The sequence below is a fragment of the Bactrocera neohumeralis genome, chromosome 5, assembly GCF_024586455.1.
Source record: "Bactrocera neohumeralis isolate Rockhampton chromosome 5, APGP_CSIRO_Bneo_wtdbg2-racon-allhic-juicebox.fasta_v2, whole genome shotgun sequence".
Classification (NCBI taxonomy): Eukaryota; Metazoa; Arthropoda; class Insecta; order Diptera; family Tephritidae; genus Bactrocera; species Bactrocera neohumeralis.
In genome coordinates this window covers 65,417,560-65,442,205 of record NC_065922.1, presented here as the reverse complement: position 1 = coordinate 65,442,205, position 24,646 = coordinate 65,417,560, and the positions used below count along the sequence as shown (strand labels likewise).

General features: G+C 29.5%; 1 protein-coding gene across 7 annotated transcripts in view; it reads left to right on the top strand.

Moving 5' to 3' along the window:
• The first annotated feature begins 714 nt into the window (after positions 1-714).
• LOC126760310 (fasciclin-2) overlaps positions 715-24,646 on the top strand; it is a 274,265-nt gene continuing 250,333 nt past the window's right edge. For all 7 annotated transcript variants that reach the window (XM_050475863.1, XM_050475860.1, XM_050475861.1 and 4 more), the window contains exons 1-2: positions 715-1,390; positions 22,185-22,882. In XM_050475863.1, coding sequence (XP_050331820.1) covers positions 22,786-22,882 — 97 coding nt within the window. In that variant the 5' untranslated portion in view covers positions 715-1,390; positions 22,185-22,785. The remainder of the gene's footprint in view (positions 1,391-22,184; positions 22,883-24,646) is intronic.

Genomic DNA, 24,646 nt, shown 5'->3' with positions numbered 1-24,646 from the left:
CCTCTCTCTCTCTTTTCTTGCGACGGTCTAAGTCGAGAACACAAAAATTCGCCAGGATCCTCTATCCTTTGCGAGGTCACACCAGTTTTACATCCCGACAGGCCGTTATGCCAAGTCCTTCCATTGGATCGCCTAATTCATGGGGCGCGAATCGAAAGAGCTTTTCTAAGCATGATCTGCCATTCGAACGACATATAACTAGCGCGATCTATGGATATTTATGCCCAACTATACCTCTGATCTGTTGGCAAGATTTATACAACCGCTGGATCTCAAAGCTTATACAAAGTACTTAACTTTTTCAAATTTATAACTGTCAACAGTGACATAGTTCCCAAGAAGTGAAGAATACAACCCTGGACTGGATAAAATCCGGCTTACTTCGGAATGCTGTAACCAGATAGCTTGTCGAGAAAACCGTGATCTAGGATAATCGTATGCTTTAACAGTCTAAAAATAGTCCAACGCCAGTCTTTACTTCTGTAACGATTCTCACATAAATTCCTGCCAATTTACAGCAACACTAAATGTTTATAAACATTTCAGCGCGCTCACCGCAACATTCACTCTCTCACACACAGCAGCATGTTGCCAACAGCGACGTCACTACCACCGCCAGCACCAACACCGGCGCGCAACATTTCCAATTGTATCTGTGAGATACTTTATCGAAATAATGACGCAGCGCTGGCATTTAGTATCAACATTGGCAGCGCAGCGCGCAGTTGGAACAACGGCAAAACGCTCAAAACCAAAAACCACTTGGAGTACAATCCAAACAGCTTAACGCGAAGCAAAAGCAAACAGCAGACGACGACGAGGAGTAGCGGTGGCAAAACATTTTCGAACATCGTAGCTGGTAGTAACGGCAAACGCCAGCGCACCGAGTTGACGCGATTGTTAAACGCGCGAGTGTACGCAACTTCAGTACTATTTGGCATTCGCTTGCGTTGAGTTCGTTTCTTCGTTTCTGTGGTGACGTTGCGCTCTAGAGTGTGTGTAAAGAAACAAATAAATATTGTAAAGTTTGAAGAAAAAAAGTAGAAAATACGCACAGAACGCCGCGTGTTGCGTACAAACGAATTTATTTTTATTTTTTAATAAAAAAAAATTAAATAAAAATATTTCTAAAAAAGAGTGTGCAAAGTGCGCGTTGAGGCAAATGGAAATTCACTGAAAATACTGCAACTTATTGCCAAAGCACACAAAAAACACGAAAAGTGTGTCGCCGCCCCGACTTTTGACAATTTTCGTGCGCTGTCAAAACGCTTATTGGCATTTGTACGCGTGTGCGTGTGTGTTAACGAGCGAATAACCAGCAGCCAGCAAGTTTTGGCAAGTGTGTCAGCCGGAAAATATCCAGATATCGCAGGTGCACGTGCAATAAATGGTTGGTGTTACACGAATTACTACTTTTTTATAAGCTAAAATTAAGAAAAAAATTAAAAAAAAAATTACACAAAAAAACAACATTAAAATTATTACTGCTGCAGCTGGGCATTAAGCTATAAAAAATACAAGTACAGCTTTCGAAACTTGTTGCATTGTGTGCCTGTTAGCCAGTACCTGCAACAGCAAAACTGGATTTAAGCTTCGCAAAGCCTGGCCGGTACGTTTCGCATGCGCTCCCATTGTTTCATACACCGGCCGGCACCCCCAATGACCCCTGCTCCAAAAGCAACCAGTTTTTTACATTCTGTTCTGACCAACTTTGTGCGCGACTGCCAGCGCGCTGTGAGAGACACGGCCAAAAGGCAGTCAGCCACAAAGCGGTTAAGCGCAAAGTAGTAAAACAAACAGCAATAACAGATAAAAGCGCTGGCGACGTTGAGCAAAATGTATTAAATAAATTGAGAAATATTTTCCAAAGCGTAAATGTGTGCATGTGTGTGTGTTTGTTTGTTTGTTTAACGGTGGTGTTAGGGGCGCAAGGCAAATGAAATATGTGAATGCGAAATGCAAAGTTGAAAAGAATTAAAACTAAATACTAAAGAGAAATGAAAAATGAAAAATAAAATAAATATGCAATAGAGTAGCAAATATTCCACAAATGAAATATGAAAACACAAAAACGCTAGCAACAACAAAAGCAAATGTTATTTATAAATGTTCAGTGCTGGCAGCGGCATTTCGAGTTATTAAAAGCAGCAAAGGCGGCAGTTGTTTTACTTTTCTGTTGACTTGGCTGGCGTTTACGAAATTAATTTACAGCAAAAAAATATAAAAACTAAAGTGAATGACATTGCGTCTAATTTAATTGAATTTTGTATTTCTTGTTTCCTAGTAATAGCAGAAGCAATTTAAATTTTATGGGTTTTAGCTCAAAAGTTGTTTTTTTTTGTCAAATTATTAAAAGCAGACAGACAAAGTGGCAAAAGATAAAATTTGCTTATATTCAAAAATAAATACATATATTTTGGACGAATATTTACATCTTTTTTTGTTAAGAAAATTACGTTTCTCAGTTTAAAAAATGTAAAAGTAAATTAAATTTATGTAATTTTTTTTATAACCAAAAGCAGAAATTTATAAGAAAAAATATTTAAACTTAGTTTTCATTAATATTTTTGACTATGAGTATTTGATACCGCCAAATGTGTTGAAAAGCATATAGAAATTTTTAAAATTTTAAAAATTATCATTCTTTAATATTTTAAATTCTAAATTAAAATTAAAAATATTGTTTGTTAACATTTTCACATAAAAAATTTTAAATAAAATATTAAATCTTCATTTCTTTCACTTTCAAAATTCTGACTAATTTTTCTATAAATTATAAGCCAATTGGAAATAAGTGTTAAAGTAGATACAATTTATGAAATTTAGACAAAAATTGTTAAAATTTTTGAGAAAAAATGCAAAATTTTTAAAATTATTATTTTTTACTTCTAGTAAAAGGAAGTAAATTAAAAAATTTTAGAAAAAATGTTAAATTTTTGAAACTTTTTTTTTTTACTTTTAGTAAAAGGAATTAATTATTTTAAATTTTTATTTGTTTTCAAAATTTTTTAATTCTAAAATATATAATTCTTCAATGTATTGAAATTCAAAACTGAAACTTCCGTAGTGTTTTTTGTAAAAGTTATAATTTTCTTTTGTTAAAAATATAAATTTATTATTAAAAATATAAAATTATTATTAATTTAATCATAAATTTATTAAAACTGACTACAGAAATTATATTTTATTGTAATTTATTACATATTTTGGGCTAAAAGCATTTGGATGCAACCAAAAATTGCTTAAAAGGTTTTAAAAAAATGTTGAAATAAAGTTTTGCAAATTTAAAATTTTGAAATTAAATTTTCGAAACATTAATTTTTTTTGAAAAATATTGTGCCTGAATAATTCTATATACAAAACCTTAAATAAAAAATTAAATCATTCAATTTGTTTAATTTTTTAAACAATTTGATAAAAATTTATACATTTCTTGTGCTTTTGCAAATGTTTTGTTGCTCGCTCTTTAAAAAAAATTCCAAAAATTTTGATTTTGAATTTTGTGTAGTTCTTACAAAAGTTTAAGAAAACTCAAAAAGCAAATATTTTTTCTGCTTCAAAATATTTTGGAAACTTTATAAATAAATTTTAAAATAAATTATTTTTAGGTTGTTAGATTGAGCAAAACCTTTCAGATATTTTCAGATAAATTAAACAAATTTATTCGAACATATTTAAAAAATTTTCAAAAATTTATTAAAATTTTGGTTGTTAGATTGAGCGAAACCTTTCAGATATTTTGAGAGAAATTAAAAAAATTTATTCGAACATACATATTTTAAAAATTTTCAAAAATTTATTAAAATTTTGAACATATATTTTCAAAAATTAAACAAATTTATTCAACATATTTAAAAAATTTTCAAAAATTTATTAAAATTTTTGTTTTGGCATCCAACCGTGTGTGAAATGACAAAAATTCTCTTTCAGTAAATTTTAAATATATAAACAGTTGAACTTCCACAACTTGAACTTCTACAACTCCAAGATCTTCATAACTCAAACTCTTCAATTGACAATGGCATTTAGAAGTCAAACTTCACACAATTTTTTTCCATAAATCGAACTTTAAAATCGGCACGTGATCCTCCAAGTCGCATTTTTCAGAGAAATCACCACTTTGAAAACAACTGCTCACGTAGATATCGCAGGGCGTACTTAGTCCTTCAAATCTTAATGTTACAACTCATTTTGAGGTGAATAATGAGAATTGCTCAGCCGGATTTATAACAGATGATATTGCAGAACCGAATATTTCAGACCCAACGAATATGACTTCTAGCGCCATAAAAAACGAACAGGATTCTTAAGAATAAATTATTCAATCGTCATCCAAAAATGTTTACTTAACTTATTACTTGGCAATTTTCCTATTTAAACTCGGTACACCTCAGTAGTTCTTTACGACTTTTACAATGTATAAAAATATCGAACAAAGAATTTGTATCAAATTTTGTTTTTATAACCAAATTTCATGTGCGGAATCGTTGCGAATGTTGGAAAAGGCTTACGGTGATTCAGTTTTATCAAAAACCAAGCCTACGAGTGGTTCATAACCTTGAAAGAAATGAAATGCATTCTAGCTTGACTCGTCCCGATAAAGTTCATTTTTTTTCACACAGTGTAGGATTGTGACCGAATTTAAAGTCACATGTAAATCTATATTTCAGAGATTTTTTAAAAATAGTGTTTTAAAGAAAACTTCGATAACTCAAAATCTCTCTAACTCAAAGTTTTTTTTTTGCGGATTATGACGATTCGAGTTAGGAAGTTAAACTGTAGCTAGTTCCTACGTATTAAATTGTTTAATAAGTATTAAAAGAAGGCTCAAACCTTCTGAAATTTTGAAAAATAAATTTCAATTCTTTTTTTGCTAATGTTGGCTTTTTTTTAATTACTAAAACCCATGGGTTTGAAACAAAACATTCGAAAATGTTCAAAAACCTTTCTTTTGTTAAATTTCAAATTAATTAGTATTCAGCAACTAACCATATACTTGTATATTTGACATTCATAAAGAAAGATTTGTAAAATTTTTCGCATTATTTTTTTTATCAAATAATATACAAAATAGCATATGAAAATTTTCAATATAATTTGCACTTCTCTAATAATATAAATATAATTTTGCGAAACGCTATAACGAAAACTAAAATTCAAAATTTTCATACAATAAGTTCAATTCTTAGTGCCTGCATATTTTCCAATGTGAAATTTTATAAACTAATTTATCTTATCTTAAACTAATTTCGAAAACTTCAGCACTTTTCTTTAAAGAATTTTAACAGCTTAAAATATTGGTTTATCTCCAAATTAAATTTTGATTAATCCATATCATTTCTTGACATACAAATCTTCTAAGATAACATTTTATAGCAGAAATTTTAGAAAAAAAATATTGTTAGATTTTTAATTTATTATTATTTTAGATTTTTTAAAACAATTTTTAAATAGAACTTAAGCAAACCATATATAGCCTGAAAGAATTGGAAATTTATATAAAAATTTGGAAATTTTGAAAATTAATTACCTTTAATAATAATAAGCTTCACAAATAAAAAAAAGGTTTCCCTACAAGGATCTGAGTTTATTCGGTCTGTTTGTAAGACAGCTATATGCTATAGTTGTCCGATCTTAGCAATTAGTTCCAGGCTTGTAACGTTGCTATGGATGTTAAATAAAAAAGTTTCCCTTATTAAAATTTGAGCTTAATAAATCACTTTGTATGGCAACTGCATATGTGCTAAAGTGGTCCGATATCCATAGTTCCGATTAAAGAGCAGCTTCTGAGGGACTAGTTACATATGTATATACAAACGGACAGACAGACATGGCCAAATTGACTCAGTTCACGCGCTGAATATTCACACATCTTCTTTATACAGTCTCCGGTATTATATTAGTTATGAACTAGTTCGTGACTAGTTTGCAACTAGTTCCATTTATATGCATATTGTGCAATGCATTATTGTGATCAAAGCGAGTCATTTATTCACTAAAATTCCGACAAAAATTTAAAATAATATGACACAATTGTAGACACTACTACTACTACAAGAAAAATTCTATAGTAAAATTGTACTTTTCTACTTAGCTACAAGCAAATCATCAGAAATGTCAATCCATTTCAGTAGAATTTTCCCTCATAATTCAATTAATAGTCATTGTGAAATCATATATTAGTACGAAATATATTTTTAGAGGCAAATTTCCATATTTATGGCTAAATTTATGTCTTTATGTTATACATATAAACACATTCAGTTCGCATTTGTTTTCGTTTGTGGTTGAATATTGGCACAAATTGCGGTTGATTGCAAGGCCTACATAATATTACAATTTTCTTATTGCGAAAATTTTACAACTTAGCCGAGCTTTGTACTATATATGTATATAGTATACTCATATATTTTTTTATACTAAACTTTTACCTAAACAATTTCTTGAAACTACCATTTTCTCTAAAATTCTTAATAATCGTAGATAGAGTCAGTTATTTTTTTTTAAGTAAAAATAAAATTTTAAAATATTTTGAAACAATTTCTAATGAATTTTTAAGCTTTGAATAATTAAACTCTTAAACATATATACAAATATGCCACACTCTTCTTTATGAAGAAATAAAGCCAACATTTCTTAGTAGACAACGCCAGGCCAGTACTTTCTGCTCACTAATGTTTTCTTTCTTATACTCAAAAGTACCAGCTATAGTATATACAGTTCATGATCACAACAAAAAGCCTTTAAACTTCTGGTTTTATACTTGATACTTTTACATTATTAAAATGGCTTCAAAACTGTATTTTATCCTCAAGAAATCTGAAGTGTCTCTAATAAACTAATTGAAAATCTCAAATACTGCCTGCCGCTTTAGTGAGTTTCTTAATATAACTCAACTCTAATTGAGAGTAAAACCTATAGCTGACCAATAAAAATGCAGCATTGCTCTTTTCGCATTCACGCACTTAATTTGCAACTTTTCACAGTTATTTTTTGCTATTCTAAAAATCTTTCGTTCAATTCATATATTATTTTGTGTACAACTTATATATTCTACAAAAAAAATAAATTTTTTTTTTAATAAAAAGTTTTAATTTAGTTAAGTCTTAAGTCTTAAGTTAAGTTAAGAGTTGTTTTAAAGTTAGAGTTGCTTATAAAACAAGTCACTCTCTTTATCTAAATATATCAAAGCTAACTTCAAAGGTCATAACTGCAAGCATATTGGCAGCGAGCTCAAAATTTATAGCTGGCCAATGAAATTGCAGCATTGCTCTTTTCACATTCATGCGCTTAATATCGATCTTTTGAGATTACTTTAATAGTTATACTAAAAAACTTTCGTTCAACTTGTTTATTATATAAAAAAAAAGTTTGTTATTTTGTATATGGAACTTTAAAAAAAGCTAATTCTCTCGGATTTATTGAGCTTGCGTGTATACAAAAAGTTCTTATGGTGAACTTTCAATTTCGAAAAATATTTAAACAGTTAAATACATTTGGGGTACTCACAACCCGTCGTAAAGCATCGTAAAATCGTAAAATTATAAATTTTTACGCTTGTTTAAAAAAATTGTTGTTGGATTTCATACAAAAATGAGTTTACACACTTACAATTCTCAATGCTATGTTTTCGAATCGTTATAACTTATAACTTTATGAGACTTGTAAAAACCCTAATTATTTTAAGTAGTCGATAAGCCTTAGTTTTGCTCTCCATTTGTTGAGCTCAGGATAATAGAATAAAACAAGGCGTTTGAACTCACTTACCCGCTTTTAAGCGCAACTTTCCAAATTAACGGACAATAAAAAATGCATTAAAGCCCAACTTTCCAACTTTAAAAGCGCTTAAACTAATTTCCACAAAGTTTCTTTAATGATTCTTTAACTTAGTCATCATTCATCACTCAGCAATTACAGCGTTTATATTCTTACTATACAAGTTTTCATAACTCAAGCGGTGCACAATGGTTCATTGTACCTATCATTAAAAAAAAAATACTAAAATAAAAAAATGAAAAGAACAAAAACAACTTTCGAAAATTTAATTTCCCTCGGCTTACCTTTCATATCTTTTACACGCCTTGCTTTCGGCTGTCACTGTTCTCAACGCACTGAAACAAATGTTGTTGCACATAATTAGCCTTGAGTTATGTTTAATTTTCAAAAAAAAAAAAAACTGAAAACAACAACAAAAAGCATGAAATATGATCATTAATAATACATACGTATGCGCATATGCCTGCATGTTTGTGTAAAGGAGAGTAAGTAAAAAGGCAACAACAATTTTAAAACTCAAAACCTAACTTCCCGACATAACTGCAAGCCATTTACGGTTATAAAACAAAATAATAAAGAAATTAATTTGCCGCTAATTGTTGGCGATCGTTACGCTCTTCAGCTGTTTCTACAGTTGCTATTGTTGTTGCGCATATTGACACTGTGTAGTATGTAATTTTCATTGTTTTTGGTAGTTTTATTTATGGCTTCTAATTACACAGGTGGCGAAAACTTGAAAAATTACAAGTCGCGATGCCCTTGTAATTAGAGAAAAGGAAAGGAAGCGTTTTTTATGTGAAAATGCCTGAAAAATGTCGAGGGAAAATGTTTCAAATTTCCAAGTGAAAACATACATAATTTTTCCGTTAATGAAAAAGTGCAAACAGTTAAAAAGAAAGTCACCGAAGGAACTTCAAATATGAGTTTAAGAATAAACTAAAACTTAAAATTTAGCTTAGTTTAAAAATGTTCAATATTTTAACTTTTTAAATTTGAAAAACTTCAGCTGTTATGAAAAAATGGTCTTTTTGGAGGAGTAGTCTTCTGGCGGGAGCTCTCAATCAACTGTTTTTTCTGGCTGCGAGACCACTGTACTGTCTTTGAACCAGAAGTGACAGCTATTAAGCTAGCAGCATGTGCACTTCAACGAAATGCGGCTTCTTTGGAGGTATGCATTCACTCTGAAAATATAGTTGCTATACAGGCCTTGAACGTGCAGGAACTAGTGAGCTCCGAAAGTCAATAAGTGATGACTTCACTAACTCTTGCATCAAGCTGCTTCCATATTAAACTTGCCTGGATGCCTACCCACACCGGAATCGTCAGAAACTGTAAAGCTAAATAGCTCGAAAGAAATCGCAAATTTACCCGAATACCATTAGGATGGGAACGTGTTGCCCTGCTGTTGTCGCTGTAGTGTCAGAAGACGTACCTGAAGTAATTGCCAAGAATGGTGGCGAGTTGACAGTCCTTGGCCGGATAATAATCCGGGTCCGTTCTGGTTTCTTAGACCCGACTGTCGTTAGAATGAGTTAATCCGTCTTCGTGAACTCTGGCGCTGTAGCTATGGGCCTAACGCGAGCTCTGTAAGCAGTTTGGCGATTATGAAAGCCTTCACGCACAGATTGCAAGTAAAAGGTCCATGGAACTACTAGCTCTTAGCAAGGTTCACATGGCCACTAGAAAGAAGATAGGGAGGGAGATGAGTTAGAAACATCTAGACACTTGCTCTTTCACTGTCCAGCTTTGGCCAGACTAAGATTGCAACATTTTGGTTACCATACTTTCAATAAACTCGACAAATCAGCTTAAGTAGATATAAAAAAATACGAAATTACTTTTTCGACTACCCAAAATTAACCAGCTCAATAAATTTGTGACTGGCTTTAGGCGTTTTGTAGATGTGCGACAGTCTTTTTGGGCCATACTTAAGAGTTCTAGGCATCACAAGGGATAGTCAACTCAAGCTGTCCAATTTGGATTACTGGCGGGCGGACTCGCGATAAATGCGCCTATTTACCTAACTTTTGAACAATCCGACTTCAAGTAGAGTATAACTTTTTTTTATATCGCAAAATTTCGTACAAGTTTTTTTTTGTAATTTCGAAAACTATTTTCGCGATATCTAATATAAATTTTTTATTCTACTCTACATTTCATCTAACGAAAAAAATTAATTTTTTTATGCCCACCCTACTTTTTATTTATCAATTTTACTAAGCTTTATAGTATTTTTCATTCACATCGAGTTTCTGCTTCAAAATTTGTATTATTCACCTGTACCGTACTCGGCTCGTCATCGCATTCTGAGAAATCAGCTCTGCGTCATAAGAATTCAAGCTTTTATCGCCAGCACGTTCGTTTTGGTTGTGTGGGCAAACCAGAGAGCCAAGGTAGTTACAGCTGTAAAGCTAAATGGGTCGCTATTGCAACATATATGACATTTTTTAGATAACTACTCACCGTCTATGTTATAACGAGACTTTTTATAGTGACACTATAATTGTCTGAGCGTCAAAAAGTCACTTTATCTCCGAGCAGCGTTGCAAGCATGATTTTACATTTTCATGAGAGTCAGTATTTTTCATATTTGTAAACTATTTTTTATATTTATGAATTTTTGTTATTAGAAAATATTTTTTTATTTACAACATATATTTTATTTACATACAAATACGCACATATATTTTCAATTTAGTACTTAGCTTCGTTTGAACGGTGTGTGTGCACTTGGAGAGCATAAAAAGAGTATGAAAATAAATTGCTCTCGATTCTGCGAAGTTGCTTTGTAATATAGTAGCACCATATACATACTTATGTGTAGTTTTGTTGTGAATATGTAGCTGTATGTGCTTTCTGTTGTTGTTGTGTTGCGCTGATTGCATTCTCTACTAAGCAGCATATGCTTCAGCCAGTTGAACAGGTAAAGCGTCAGTTGGCCAAAGAGACGCTGACTAGTTTGCACACGCACACTACTAGCGACGCTAGGCGTGAGTGTGTTTGTGTACGTAAAGAACATCTTGGTCAGAAGCTTCATATACATATGTATACACATACAATGAGTTGTCAAAAAGTCAGTTGCACGTACGTGTGTTGCATGTAAGCGCCTATGAATAATAAAAATGTGTTTTATACGCACACAAAGCCATAGATACATATATATAGCTTATATGTATATATAGTGTTGGCTGTGATATACTATATGTATGTATGTATAGTATATTGTACATATAAGCACAAAAGTCTTAAGTCTACCTGCCACTTATTTGTGCAACTTTTTTGCTCAATCTTATCTGCCGCAGCCAAACGGCTGTTTGGTTTGCTTACTCAGATACATACATACAAGCATTAATATTTATATACATATATGTACATATGTGTGTATATACACATGTCCGTTAAACTGTCATACACACATTCTACATTTTGTTTGTTAGTTTTTTTTGGTGTCTGTATGTATTTGCCCATACATTGTGGCAGCGAATTTATAGCTAAATGGCGATAAGCATATTTGGTCAGGTACTCATAAAAGTTGTGATAAAAATCACAAGCCCAAAATCATAAAAAGGCGAATGTTTGCAACAACAGTGGCGTCCAACCACTTATGATTAGTATTCTTTGTTATTATTATATTTTTTGCGGCTCAATTATTTTATGCGCGGCTTGCTCAGTGCGTCTTAGTTTGGTTTATTGTAGCCATCAGATTTACTATTGGCTTAAAAACACATACACAGACACACATAAAAACAAAAAAACACATATTTGTCCGTCCGCCCATTAGCAATTCATTGTGTGTAGTTTTGCTTAAAATTCTTTTTTGTTGTTTTTTCCTACCTACACAACAAAATATTTATTTTCCACTTGTTTCGCGCTAAAGCGGTGGCAATTCCTTTGTGCAACAAACAGTTTTTAGGTTCTTCCGAATTCATTGGTATGCAAATAGACACACAAACATAATTCTTACAACATATTTACAATAAAATCACACATGCATACTAAATATAAACATATACACACACACAAATACACACATACAGCATTTTTTACTTTATATGCACGTATCAACGCGCCGGCATGCATACATAGCATATATAGTACATACATATGTATATGTAAGTATGCGTGCCTCTTCAGCACACATCTCGCCGCATTGGCTTTGCAAGCGCCATTCCAAAACTCGGCCTTCTGCAGCCTTGAGTCGGTTAATTTCCGTTAACACCTGCATGAGTGCTCGCAAGGAGCTAGTGCAGCAGTAACAAGCGCACTAAGAGGGAGAACAATGGCAAAGGCAAGCAGTCAAACTTGTTTGCTGAAGACCCAGTAGGAAAAAAATTACGAAAGTTCTAAATGATTTCAATATTAAAAATAATTACAATCAATACAATTTGCATACTGAAAATACCGTGTCAAATAAGAAATGTGTTTTATGCAAGGACTTGGGTTTGAACGTTCAATTTGTATGGCAGTTACATGCGTCAGTTGTCCGATATCGACGGTTTCGACAAATAAGCAGGTTCTTAGTGAGAAAAGGACGTGAGTAAATTTTCAGATCGATACCTCAAAAATTAAGGAACTAGTACACGTATAAACAGACGGCCAGCTGGACATGTCGGTCTTTAATATTCATCCATATATACTTTATAAGGTCTCCGACGTTTTCGTGGCAACATCATGGCAAGCTTAGTATACCCTGTTTAGTGTATACAAATTGATGACTTGAAAATGTTTCATTGCCTTTACTTCAGTTCGTTGAACTTCTTAAAGTTGCAACTGAGAATTATGAGTCTAAATTATATATTTTCAACAGCAGTGCATGTGCTCAACTTTTTAAAGTCATTTTCATATTGAGTTTCGAAGACGTCCCGTAGTAAACAAGAGAAATTCGGCACATCGTAAGATTATATTGGGTTTAATTGCAAATAGCTATTACATTTACAATATTTTATATATTGTATATTAAATAAAGCGTGTAATTATTGCTGACATAAATACTTTAATGAAATATTCAAGTGTGATTGTGTGATCTATTACCAAATCTTGAAGAATGCATATATTTTATAAAAAAAATAAATCTATGCAATTGAAAACGAAATGAAGAGCGCGTTAAAATATTTTTTTAATGAGTAATAGTGGGTGAAGAATAGAGAAATTTTGATGATTTCACAATTTTTAATGGTATTTCAATGGATCTTCACCAAAAACGAGTTCCATTTGGTCTCGTTTTAAATATAGATTACTCAATGATAGTCCTATTGAAAATCAGTTATTGTCAGTGTTTTAGTCGAGATATTGAGATTAGAAAAGTTCGCCAGCAAGGTCAATTCAAGCTTCTTCATCGTGATACACTTGAAAATTTCCTTATAAGTTAAAGCATATAAGTTGATCTCACATTTTTGCATCGTGCAGGACTTTTAAATGTTTTTAAACCGCCATTCCATAGTACATTTTTGGCAACTTCACTTTTCAGTTGCTTTTGGCGGCCATGAATAATATCATTCTATGTGTCTCTGTGGAATTTCTCATAACATTATTTTAGATAAAGGTTGATACAATTCGAGGTTTCCTATTTTTTAAAGAAAATACACAGAAACTTCAAATTTAATGGGAAATGTTTATTATCATTCGAAAGAACATTCTTTGGCATTTATTTCTTGAAAATTATCTTCAAAAAATTGGCCGCGACCACGTCTCAGATGATCCAATTTTTGATGACTCGTTTGAGCATTTCCGCTAGTAACTGGCGAATGACATGCGTGATGTTTTGCTCCAAGGCCTGAATCGAAGCGGGATTGTCCTCATAGACTTTAAAGGAGTGATATCACACGATCTTGGTGGCCAATCGACCGGACCAAAACGTGAAGTTATCTGATCATCAAAGTGTTCTCGAATAATCGATTGGTTGATGCGATGTGTGGGAAGTGGCGCCGTCTTGTTGGAACCAAATGTCGCCGACATCGCGAGCCTCAATTTAAGGCATCAAATAGTCGGTTATTATGATGCGATAACAGTCGCCACTGACGATTACGTTACGGTTACGTTTTGAAAAACTATGGACTGATGATTCCACCGGCACACAAACCACACCAAAACGTTGTTTTTTCTGGATGAAATGGCAGCTCTTGAATCTCTTCAGGTTGCTCTTTGTGCCAAATGCGACAATTTTACTTGTTTACATATTGAACTTTTTAGAGTTCATTTTAAAATTATTACATTAATATTTCCAAAATTAAAGTTTTCACTGTCGCGTTGGGTTCTCTACACTTTTTACCCACACGACGCCTCGAGATCGTTATCTGCATCCTTTTTATTTAGCTCTGCCCATTATTTCTCACATTCAACTGTCACTATTGACTTCATAATTCTCGCGCTCCTCCATTCGCAATCACACAACTGTCACACGTCTTCACGCATCAGCGAGAGACAACACGCACAAAGGCGACGACGCTGCTCTTATATACGTACTTTCCTTTTTCTTCGTTCTGTGCTTTTTTCCTGCCTACGAGTGCTGAACATTTCGCATGTTTGCCAACTTAGCACGACGCACAGTGGCGCATTTCAGCGTTTTTAGTGGTTCTCACTAGCACGTTGTTTTTTTTTTAATTTCATGTTTGCTTTTGTTTGGGGTGTTTGCAATCTCCGCATGCTTTCAGCCTGCCGAAATAGTGCTCCAAAAGTGTGTAAAGTAAGGTCGCTTTGGCAGCCACTAGCTGCCATCAATTCTTATATCACTGTATTCATGCCATTGCCTTTGCCCTTGGCTCCTTTTGAGCGCTCCGTCGTGCATTGGCACTTGTTCCGCTGTGCGCTCACTCACATGCTCACGTGCATGTCTGCGCGTGTGTGTGTAAAAAGTAAATTCTCATGTAAATTTACATCACTACATTTGCATATATTCAAGCATAGCGCTTCTTATGAATTGCATATCTATGATTTCAATTTTCCATTTATTCATATATCTTCTCTGCAACTTGTCTTGCCATTTATGCATATATTTATTTATTTTTTCGTTCCTGTGTCACTTATTTCTTTTTTTATTGGCATTTTTGTGCTTTTTTGCGCTCCGCCAACATTCCCAAGCCAATTCCCAAGTTGTCATTGCTTTTTGCCTCTGCAGCTGCGTTGCTGCCATCAGGCGATGCGTCCAAGCGTGCTGCAACAGCGACGTCACACACTGCAACTCTGCGCCTTTTGCTTAGTCAAAGCGACACTGCAATTGATTTTGATTCATAGTCAGTGGAAAATGGAAAATGTGTAGTTGTAAGATGGGTCGATTGAACTTTTTATTAATGCTGCAAAACTATACAGACATTTTTATTGAAATTAAAAAAAAAATTAATAATACAATTTTCATTTGCTACAAAAATATGTTTAACAAATTTTTTCAAATAATAATTTTTTTTATTTTCTCAATTAATTAATTTCGAATAGTAAAAAAAAAAATAATTTTAATTAAAATTCGTTTTTATTAACATTTTATTCGTATTTTAATTTAAATTTTTTTAATTATAAATGTGTTTTATTACAATTTTATTTATGTTTCTATGTAACTTTACTCTAGTTTTATTGAATATACATATTTACCATTTTTTTATTCATTTTATTTTTTTTTAATATTTTTTTATTTTTTATTAAAAAAGTTTTTTGAAAAAAAAATAAAGCAAATAAATATTTGAAAAAAAAATTAAATAGTGAAAAAGAAGATTTTAATTTAAAATGTTTAAATATTTTTTAACATTAGTATTCACTTAATGTTAATTATTATTTTTTCTTTTAAAATTTTGAATTTATATTTAAATTTCTATATATTTTTTTAATTTTTAGCTAATTTTTTTTAATATTCATTTAAATTTTTATATAAATATTTTGTATATACATACATATACTCGTATATAACACAGTTTTCGTAAATTTTTTTTTTACTTTTTATTAAAAAGTCTTTATTACCAAAAAAAAAATTATATTAACTTTTTTCATTTTTTTCCTAATTTCTCTATAATTAAGTTTCTTTAAACTATTACATAAATATTTCTTATTTATAACACTTTTTTGTATTAATTTTTTTTTTATTTCTTATGGAAAATCTTTATTACCAAAAACATATTAATAAATTTGAGAGAAATATTATTAAAAAAAATGTTGTTTACTTTTTATTAAAATAAATGTATCGTTTAATTAAACAAAAAAATTATATATTATATATATGTATACATATACATATATGTATGAATATAAAAATATATTATTTTTTTCTATTTTTAACTAATTTTTCTTTAATTAAGCTTCTTTGAACTATTACATAAATATTTTTTTATTTATAACACTTTTTTGTATTAATTTTTTTTTTTAATTTTTAATAGAAAACCTTTATTACTAAAAAAATATTAATAAATTTGTGAGAAGTATTATAAAAAAAAATTATTGTTTACTTTTTATTAAAAAAATTTATCGTTTAATTAAAAAAAAAAGTATTAGCAAAAAAAATTTTGGAGTTAAAAAAATTGTATTAGTTTTTTAATACCTATTTTTCACATTGGTCATTATTCTTAATAAGCTTTTCATATTAATAATATTATATATTTCAATGAGAATTGTATTATTTTAACAGATATTGATATAAATTAAATTACAATTTTATCTTATTTATTTAAATGAAATATTATTCATATTTTCTTTTCTTTTTTTATATTGTATTTATTTTTCTATATACGTATATTTTTATATAAGTTTTTGGTTTAGCGAATTAAACAAAATAATAATGACAAAAATATAAAAAAATATGAAATATTATTCAAATAATTTATTTTTTTTTTCAATTCTTCATTTTAAATTTAATCCGTTTTGAGTTTTTTTATTATAAAATTATTTTACAAGCAGTAAGTAGTATTTTTAATAACAAAAATATTTTTTTTTACTAATTTTTGTTTAGTTTAGTACAAAATAATAATAAAAAATATAAAAAAATATGAAATATTATTCAAATAATTTATTTTTTTCAATTTTTCATTTTAAACTTAATCCGTTTTGAGTTTTTTATAATAAAATTATTTTACAAGCAGTTAGTAGTATTTTTAATAACAAAAATATTTTTTTTACTAATTTTTGTTTAGTTTAGTGCAAAATAATAATAAAAAATATAAAAAAATATGAAATATTATTCAAATAATTATTTTTTTTTAATTCTTCATTTTAAATTTAATCCGTTTTGAGTTTTTTTATAATAAAATTATTTTGCAAGCAGTTAGTAGTATTTTTAATAACAAAAATATTTTTTTTGTTTAGTACAAGATAGTAATAAAAAATATATTATGATACTCACTTTGTTTTAATATAAAAAAAATTATTTTATTTTTTATTTTTTTATTATTTTGTTCGAACTTTTTTTATTTTAGTACAAATGAATATTAAAAAATGTATTATAATCTTCAATTATTTTTTTCATTTCCGTTTTTACTTGCTAGCAAAGAAATTTACATTTGTTATATATAATTTTGTTAATTGCTAATGTGAAAAAATTAAAAATATAATAATTAAATATGTTTTTAATAGCTTTTGCTGTTTTTTATATATATATTTTTGTTAATTATTAATTAATTATTTTGTTTTTTCTTTAATATTTATATCCATAATTTTTTCAGTTGATTAGATATTCTTTTATTTTATAAAAAAAAGTTCAAAAAATAAATAAAATTTCTTACTAAAAAATTGTTTCTTATTATTATTTTCAATACTAAATTTAAAATTAAAATGTTTCCACTTTCCGTTAAATTTTTTTTCGAAGTCACATGATACTCATCAACACAATGAAAGCCGTAATGAGAGCATGCTTTATTCTCATATTGCCATATTCGCGTTTGTTTGCATTCACAGGCTTTTATTTATTTACAAATCGCAAGTTTTCGATTTTTATTCACGCACACCCACACATACATAGCATACAAATGAGTTGCGAAAACAAATACATTATGTTTATGTTAGTTTCATGCAGCCAATGCGTCTAGATTGTTTATTATTTGTGCTTGGTAGTCTATTAACGTTTGATGGGAACTCATTCAAGCGATTCTTCATTACAAATAATCAATTGTTGAATGAAAACGTTTTTCAATTAACTATTTACGAAAAAATTAGAATATTACCGAATATATAATAAAAATTATAATATATGTGTATAAAAATAGTAATTATTGCACTAAGCGGTTGAATAAATTAAACCGTTAAATAATATTTTTGAGATAAAGCAGTTTTTCATTTTTTTTTTAGTTTTTTTTTATGTTTTAGTGTATATGTTAATGTTAATGTTATATTTATTTTCCTAAACCTTTTTCCCCTCAAGTAATATAAATTATAGAGCAAACGACAATGTTTTTTGTTTAAAATACTAAAAACACTGTGCGCTGGCTTCACAAAGGACTGTACATAGCAGTCTAAGTTTAATGCTCCGCCATCCTTAGGGATTCTAACCTAATCAACAACTCGAACTTAGTAAATTTAGTTTATGAAACATTCGATTTCCTTTCTCTACTAAAAGTTATGCTAAATTTATAGTGCTCATTTTCGCAAAATAATCTGCAACTTTTTTCCATAAAAATTAGTATAAATCGCCAGTTGCTGCCAATAAACAACTAAAGCTGTCAATTAGCGCCGACATAATAAATAAATTCCGATTGCACTTTATATTGCGTGCAAGCGCTAAAATATCTAAATGCTCGAAATAAGGATGCCAATAAGAAAATTTATTAGCGCCAAAAGTGCGCAATAAGTCGGCGTAAAGTAGTGAAGATCAGCGAAAGCGAGCGTTAGAACTGAGTTAGTTGCACTAGACGAGCGACAAGGCCGACAGGTGATCTGTTTGCACATTTCGAATGAAATTTATTTCGCTGTCAAGCATGCTTATATATTATGCATTATGTTCAAATAGACATGTATTTACATAAAGAAGCCATACAAAGACGCGCTTGCGCACTAGTTTGGTTTAAAATTCAAGCGTGGGAAAGTCAAATGAGGCAGTTTAAAAGTATTGGAGAAGTGATAATTAATAATAATTTATTAATATTCAGCTTCTTACATTTTGGCATAACTGTCTTCGATTTTCGCAAACAAGCAGAGTGGCGTCTAAAACGCAGAACTGACATAATTAAATTCGGCCAGTATAAACGAGAATGGCCAAAGATTAGCAATAGCGCATTATTCAAATATAGCAATCAAGACAGTGCGGAAGAGTCTTTGACAATAATTTTTAAATCCAATAATTAATATGTTTCAATTAGTTGCAAGCTAGTTAATTTCGAAATAGTTCAATTCAAGTTGATGTATTACTTTTAAAACTCCCAACGCTATAAAAATTTTCTTTATAATTGTTATGGAGGTTTTCGAATCCGATAACATATTATAATATTACGCATTTGAAAAATAAAATTTTTAAATATTCATATTTTTGAAATTTTTTGTCCGCTTTTTGTACGAGATAGTTAATTTCGGGCTAATCACATATCATTATATATTATATGTAACTAGTTACGAACTAGTTAATAGCGGACGAGTTACATTCGAATAATATATATTTGATTTGTACATGCAATATTTTGTTAAATAACAACTAGTTACGAACTAGTTTATTTCGGACTACTCCCTCTCAAATTTAGAAATTTTATATATCGATATCTTAATGTTCCGTATAAGTGTAAAAATTGAGGGAAAAACATATTCTACATATATTTTCCCTCATTGCTGCTAAATTATCCAACTTAGCGTCGAGTTACCATTCGACTACCAACTAAATTAAATTACATATACACTTCCCTTCGTTGCTCATGTAATAAAATTGCCCTAATAACCCTTGACATTGGTGTTGCTGCACTTGAAGTGCCCCATTTACGACGCTACGATTTTAAGGTTAATTGAGGCAACATTACAAATTTGGTCGTGCAGTGAGTCGTGCAACGGCTGCATGCGAGCGATGGAGTTGAAAGCCAAAAGCAAAGCAAAGTGGCAAGTTGTAAAGTGGTTAACTAAATGTGCAGTTATACTACATAATACTATATACACACGTATAACATTATATGAAACATTTACCTTTATATATGTACATATAAGTCTTCAACATTATGCACTTTTGTGCTCTTGTATGAAGGCATACTCATACATATTTATTTCTTCAAGTATGCATTTATGTATAATTTACTCTTGTGTTACCACCAAAAAAAATCTACAGCAAAATAGGTCATCATGTCCACAGCATACAAGCTTTGCCCGAGATGAATTCTCAAATGTCAGTCAGTTATTCGGTGTTGCATTTGTTGTGGAAAGCTGGAATTCGGTTGAGTATACACATATGTATGATTGCATGTAAAATGTCTTGCACATTTAGTCATTCTGTTTTTAAAGGTGAAAGCTCGTTCAATTATGCATGCGAGAATATGCATTCCTGCATTTGCATAAAATTTTAAATGTATAAAATATTTAGAATACATAAAAGTTTGCTTCCTGCCATTAAAAATTATACATGTTCCACGTTGCAGATTCACTGCAAAAATTGTAACGCTGCGGAGGGCACTAACTGACATGTTAAACCACTTGTCTCCGTGAGTGCAATGCCGCTGCTGTCAAGTCAACTGTCAACATATTATTTTGACATCAGTGCAAATGTGATATTGTCAAACTATTGACATAGTGCTCAGTTAAAGCTAAATTACTCGAGTGATTATTCATTACTTGGTTTTAAGTGCCGTGATGTGATTTATTTTGAGTATTGTATATGCCAAAATTTAAAAATCTAGTGTAATTGATACCATTTTAATCCTTCAATGAAAGCCCAGGAAAGTTTTTTAAGCATTTTATTAACTTTTATGTACAGTTAAGAATACATTCAAAGCATATGGAATTACTTTGTGGAAGATACACGAAGTGATGGCGTTGAAGAATGAATTTAAATCGAGGTTTTCCGAAAAATCATCAGCTATGGTATATTTATACTTTAGACAAACTCCTTAACTTTACAAAAGAAAACATTATAAATAAACCAAATCTGTTGCAAATATTGATTTTTAAAGAAAATACTATAAATAAGCCAAATCTGTAGAAAATATTGAAAGTATTGTTTTCCAACACCTTTACACCGAGCTTTCATTTTAGAATTTTTAAGTAATCTACATATACTTTATATGCCTAATCTAGTAAAAAGTTTATATATGAAAGCATTTGTACTTCAACTTATCAATTTCAGCAATTTACTGACAAAACATTTCACAAATGAAAGCTTACAAAGCCTTTTGAAGTTTTTGAAAGCTCCTTGGCAGCACTAACAATATGTAAGAATCATTTACAGCCACTTGATGGCGAAAATTGCATAAATGAAAGCTTGAATAGTTTTTTTAAGCTTTTATAAGCTCTCTTTTGGAAGCTTTTGAAAGCTTCTAGCAGCACTCATAATCTGTAATAAGTGTGCAAACTCAATTTGTTGCACAACACCGTGTTCATTAGCATTGTTTTCCAACTCCTTAACACTGAGCTTTAATTTTCGTTTTTTTTTTAAGTTGGGAAAAATGTTACCTATATGGGTTTAATCTAGTGAAAAGTTTGTTTATGAAAGCATTTGAACTTCATCTTAAAATTTTCAGCAAGTTAACTGCAGATATTTCACAACTGAAAGCTTTTCAATAGGTGGCGCTAAGGTCAATATTATAATTATTCATATATTAATGGGGAGCTTTCATTACTGTTTTCGGCATTTAGTTATAAACGTTTGTTATGCAGGGTGCATCTTTTCCGCAACTTATAAGTATATATAAGGGTGAGCCATTTCGAAATTCCACACTTTTTTTTAAGAAACTTGATGGTTCAAATTTAAAGTGGAATGTTTATTATCATACGAAAGCGCATTCTTTAGCAATAATTTTTGAAGGTTATCTCTTTCAAATGTTGTCCGCGGCAAGTTTTCAGATGGTCCATCCGTTGAGTCCAATTTTCGGTGACTCGTTCGAGCAATGCGACTGGTAACTGGCGAAAGACACACGCAAACTAGATCCTAGTCTATCATACTAGCAGCTAGGTGTAGCTAAAGTTAGCCTGTATTTATTAAATCGTAAAGTAGTGTTGATATAGAATAAAAGCTGGAACCATTTTATAAACCAAAATAAAATATCTGTCAAAAAACACGAAATTTTGGCTTTTTTTTTGGTCCACTTGTTAATCAAATTTCAATAATTTGTTTATCATATTACTGTTATATTTTATGAAATTTGTGAAAAAATTATTGCTGATATAAAGTAATATTTACAAAATACATGTACATACTTATGTAGATACCATTTTGATTACTTTTTACAGTGCAAAATTTTTTTTTTTTTTTTTTTTTTGTACAAAAAATATGTTTTCTTATTGTTCACTAAATTTTGTTTATTTTTCCATTTCAGCATATTTCCTTGCTACTATCCAAAACGCAGCTGTAAATTAACAAAATTACTTTTGTAATCCCAAATTGGTTTAATTTGCCGGCAAACAGCTTTTCGAGTCATAAAAACCGATAACACAACCAGCAACAAAAGTAAAAAACTTGCAGTAAAAATTACTAGTGTGAAAAGTGTTCAAAAAGTAGCAACGCAACAACAACAAAAGTGATTGAAAGCTGACGGCAGCTGACAGCAAAGTGTTGCTGCTAAACTCAAATTACTAAATAATAAATAAAGCAAATTTTTTTACAACACAAATAAGTAAATGCGGTGAATTAGAACACACGCGCTGCGAAATTAATTGGAAGTAAAAATTTACTATAACAAACAACAAACAACAACAAATTGCAGTTTTCCTGTTTGTAAAAAGTGTAAACGACACACATTTTTTGGCAAATTTTTGTGTTGTGCGCTTATTTTTGACGATATTTGAAAAAAGTGAAGCCGGTCAGTGCGGCTAAAAATAAATCAGCACACACGCACTCAAATATATAAGTAGACACTACAGCATACACGCTAAACGTGCGCAGCGAAGTTAAAGGGACGCAGCAACAAGTTTACAATTATGGGGCAACACAAGCAACAGCAACAGCAACAACAGCGGTGGCGCGTATGCGGTTTGCATGCGTTTGCAGTTTTATACCTCTGCTGTGCATTAATAGGTGAGTTTCCTATATACATACATGCATATATAGTTTATATACATATACTTCATACACACTGTGTATGTAATATTATATACAACATTTTGTGGCTAGTTCCGAGTTGGTTGGTTTTTAATAGCTTTTATATTTAAACAAAACAAAGAATGCCGCTGCATTTGCTGCATGTGTTAGGCATGTGAGGATATTCACAATGAGTTAAGGAGATAAATTCGAAAATTTTGGAAAATGTTTATGCAAAAAAAATGTTTCGCAAATCTTGTTTAGAAGATTTTTTTTATGAAAATGGAAAATTTTAAATATTCGAAATTTTTAGAATTACCATTATACAGTTCTACTTTTTGTAGCTTCGTTAAAAAATTCGGAAAATTATTTGGAAAATTGTGTAATTAATAATAAAAAAGTTAAAAAAATTAATTGATACTATTACCTTCACAAAACTAAACATAACAATATTTTTTGTAAAGCGAAATGGTAATAAAAAATTATTTACATATTTTTTAATAAATAATAATACTATTTGAATTTCGAATTTTTTTTTAATAAAAAATATTTTCAAAGGCTTTTTGCAAAAATCAAAATTGTCGAAAAAAACATTACATTGATTTATATAAAAAACAGATTTTTTTTCCAATTAGTAGTAAAAAATTATATTTTTTTGTTTAATAAAAACCAATACTATTTAAATTCCGATTTGTTTTAATAAAAAATATTTCTTTTTGGCTTTATGCAAAAATTAAACATTTCGAAAAAACTATAGAAACGTCATATTGATTTAAATAAAAAAATATATTTTTTCAATTAGTAATAAAAATTATGTTTTTTTTTTTAATAAATAATAATACTACTTAAATCGCAATTTTTTTTTTTAATTTTTTTGGCTTTGTGGAAAAATTAAAAATTTCTAAAAAACTAAAAAACATTATATTGATTTTAATAAAAATATATTTTTTCAATTAGTAATAAAAATTATGTTTTTTCTTTAATAAATAATAATACCACTTGAATCGCAATTTTTTTTTTAATTTTTTTTGGCTTTGTGGAAAAATTAAAAATTTCTAAAAAACTAAAAAAACATTATATTGATTTTTATAAAAAATATATTTTTTCAATTAGTAATAAAAATTTTACTTTTTTTAATAAATAATAATACTACTTGAATCGCAATTTTTTTTAAATTTTTTTTGGCTTTGTGGAAAAATTAAAAATTTCTAAAAAACTAAAAAAAAACATTATATTGATTTTAATTAAAAATATATTTTTTGAATTAGTAATAAGAATTTTACTTTTTTTTAATAAATAATAATACTACATGAATCGCAATTTTTTTTTTAAATTTTTTTTGGCTTTGTGGAAAAATTAAAAATTTCTAAAAAACTAAAAAAACATTATATTGATTTTAATTAAAAATATATTTTTTCAATTAGTAATAAAAATTTTACTTTTTTTAATAAATAATAATACTACTTGAATCGCAATTTTTTTTTTAATTTTTTTTGGCTTTGTGGAAAAATTAAAAATTTCTAAAAAACTAAAAAAACATTATATTGATTTTAATTAAAAATATATTTTTTCAATTGGTAATAAAAATTTTACTTTTTTTTTTAAAAATAATACTACTACTTGAATCGCAATTTTTTTTTAATTTTTTTTGGCTTTGTGGAAAAATTAAAAATTTCGAAAAAATAAAAAAAAATAAAAATAAATATTGATTTTATAAAAATATATAATTTTTCAATTTATTAATTTAAATAATAAAAAAAA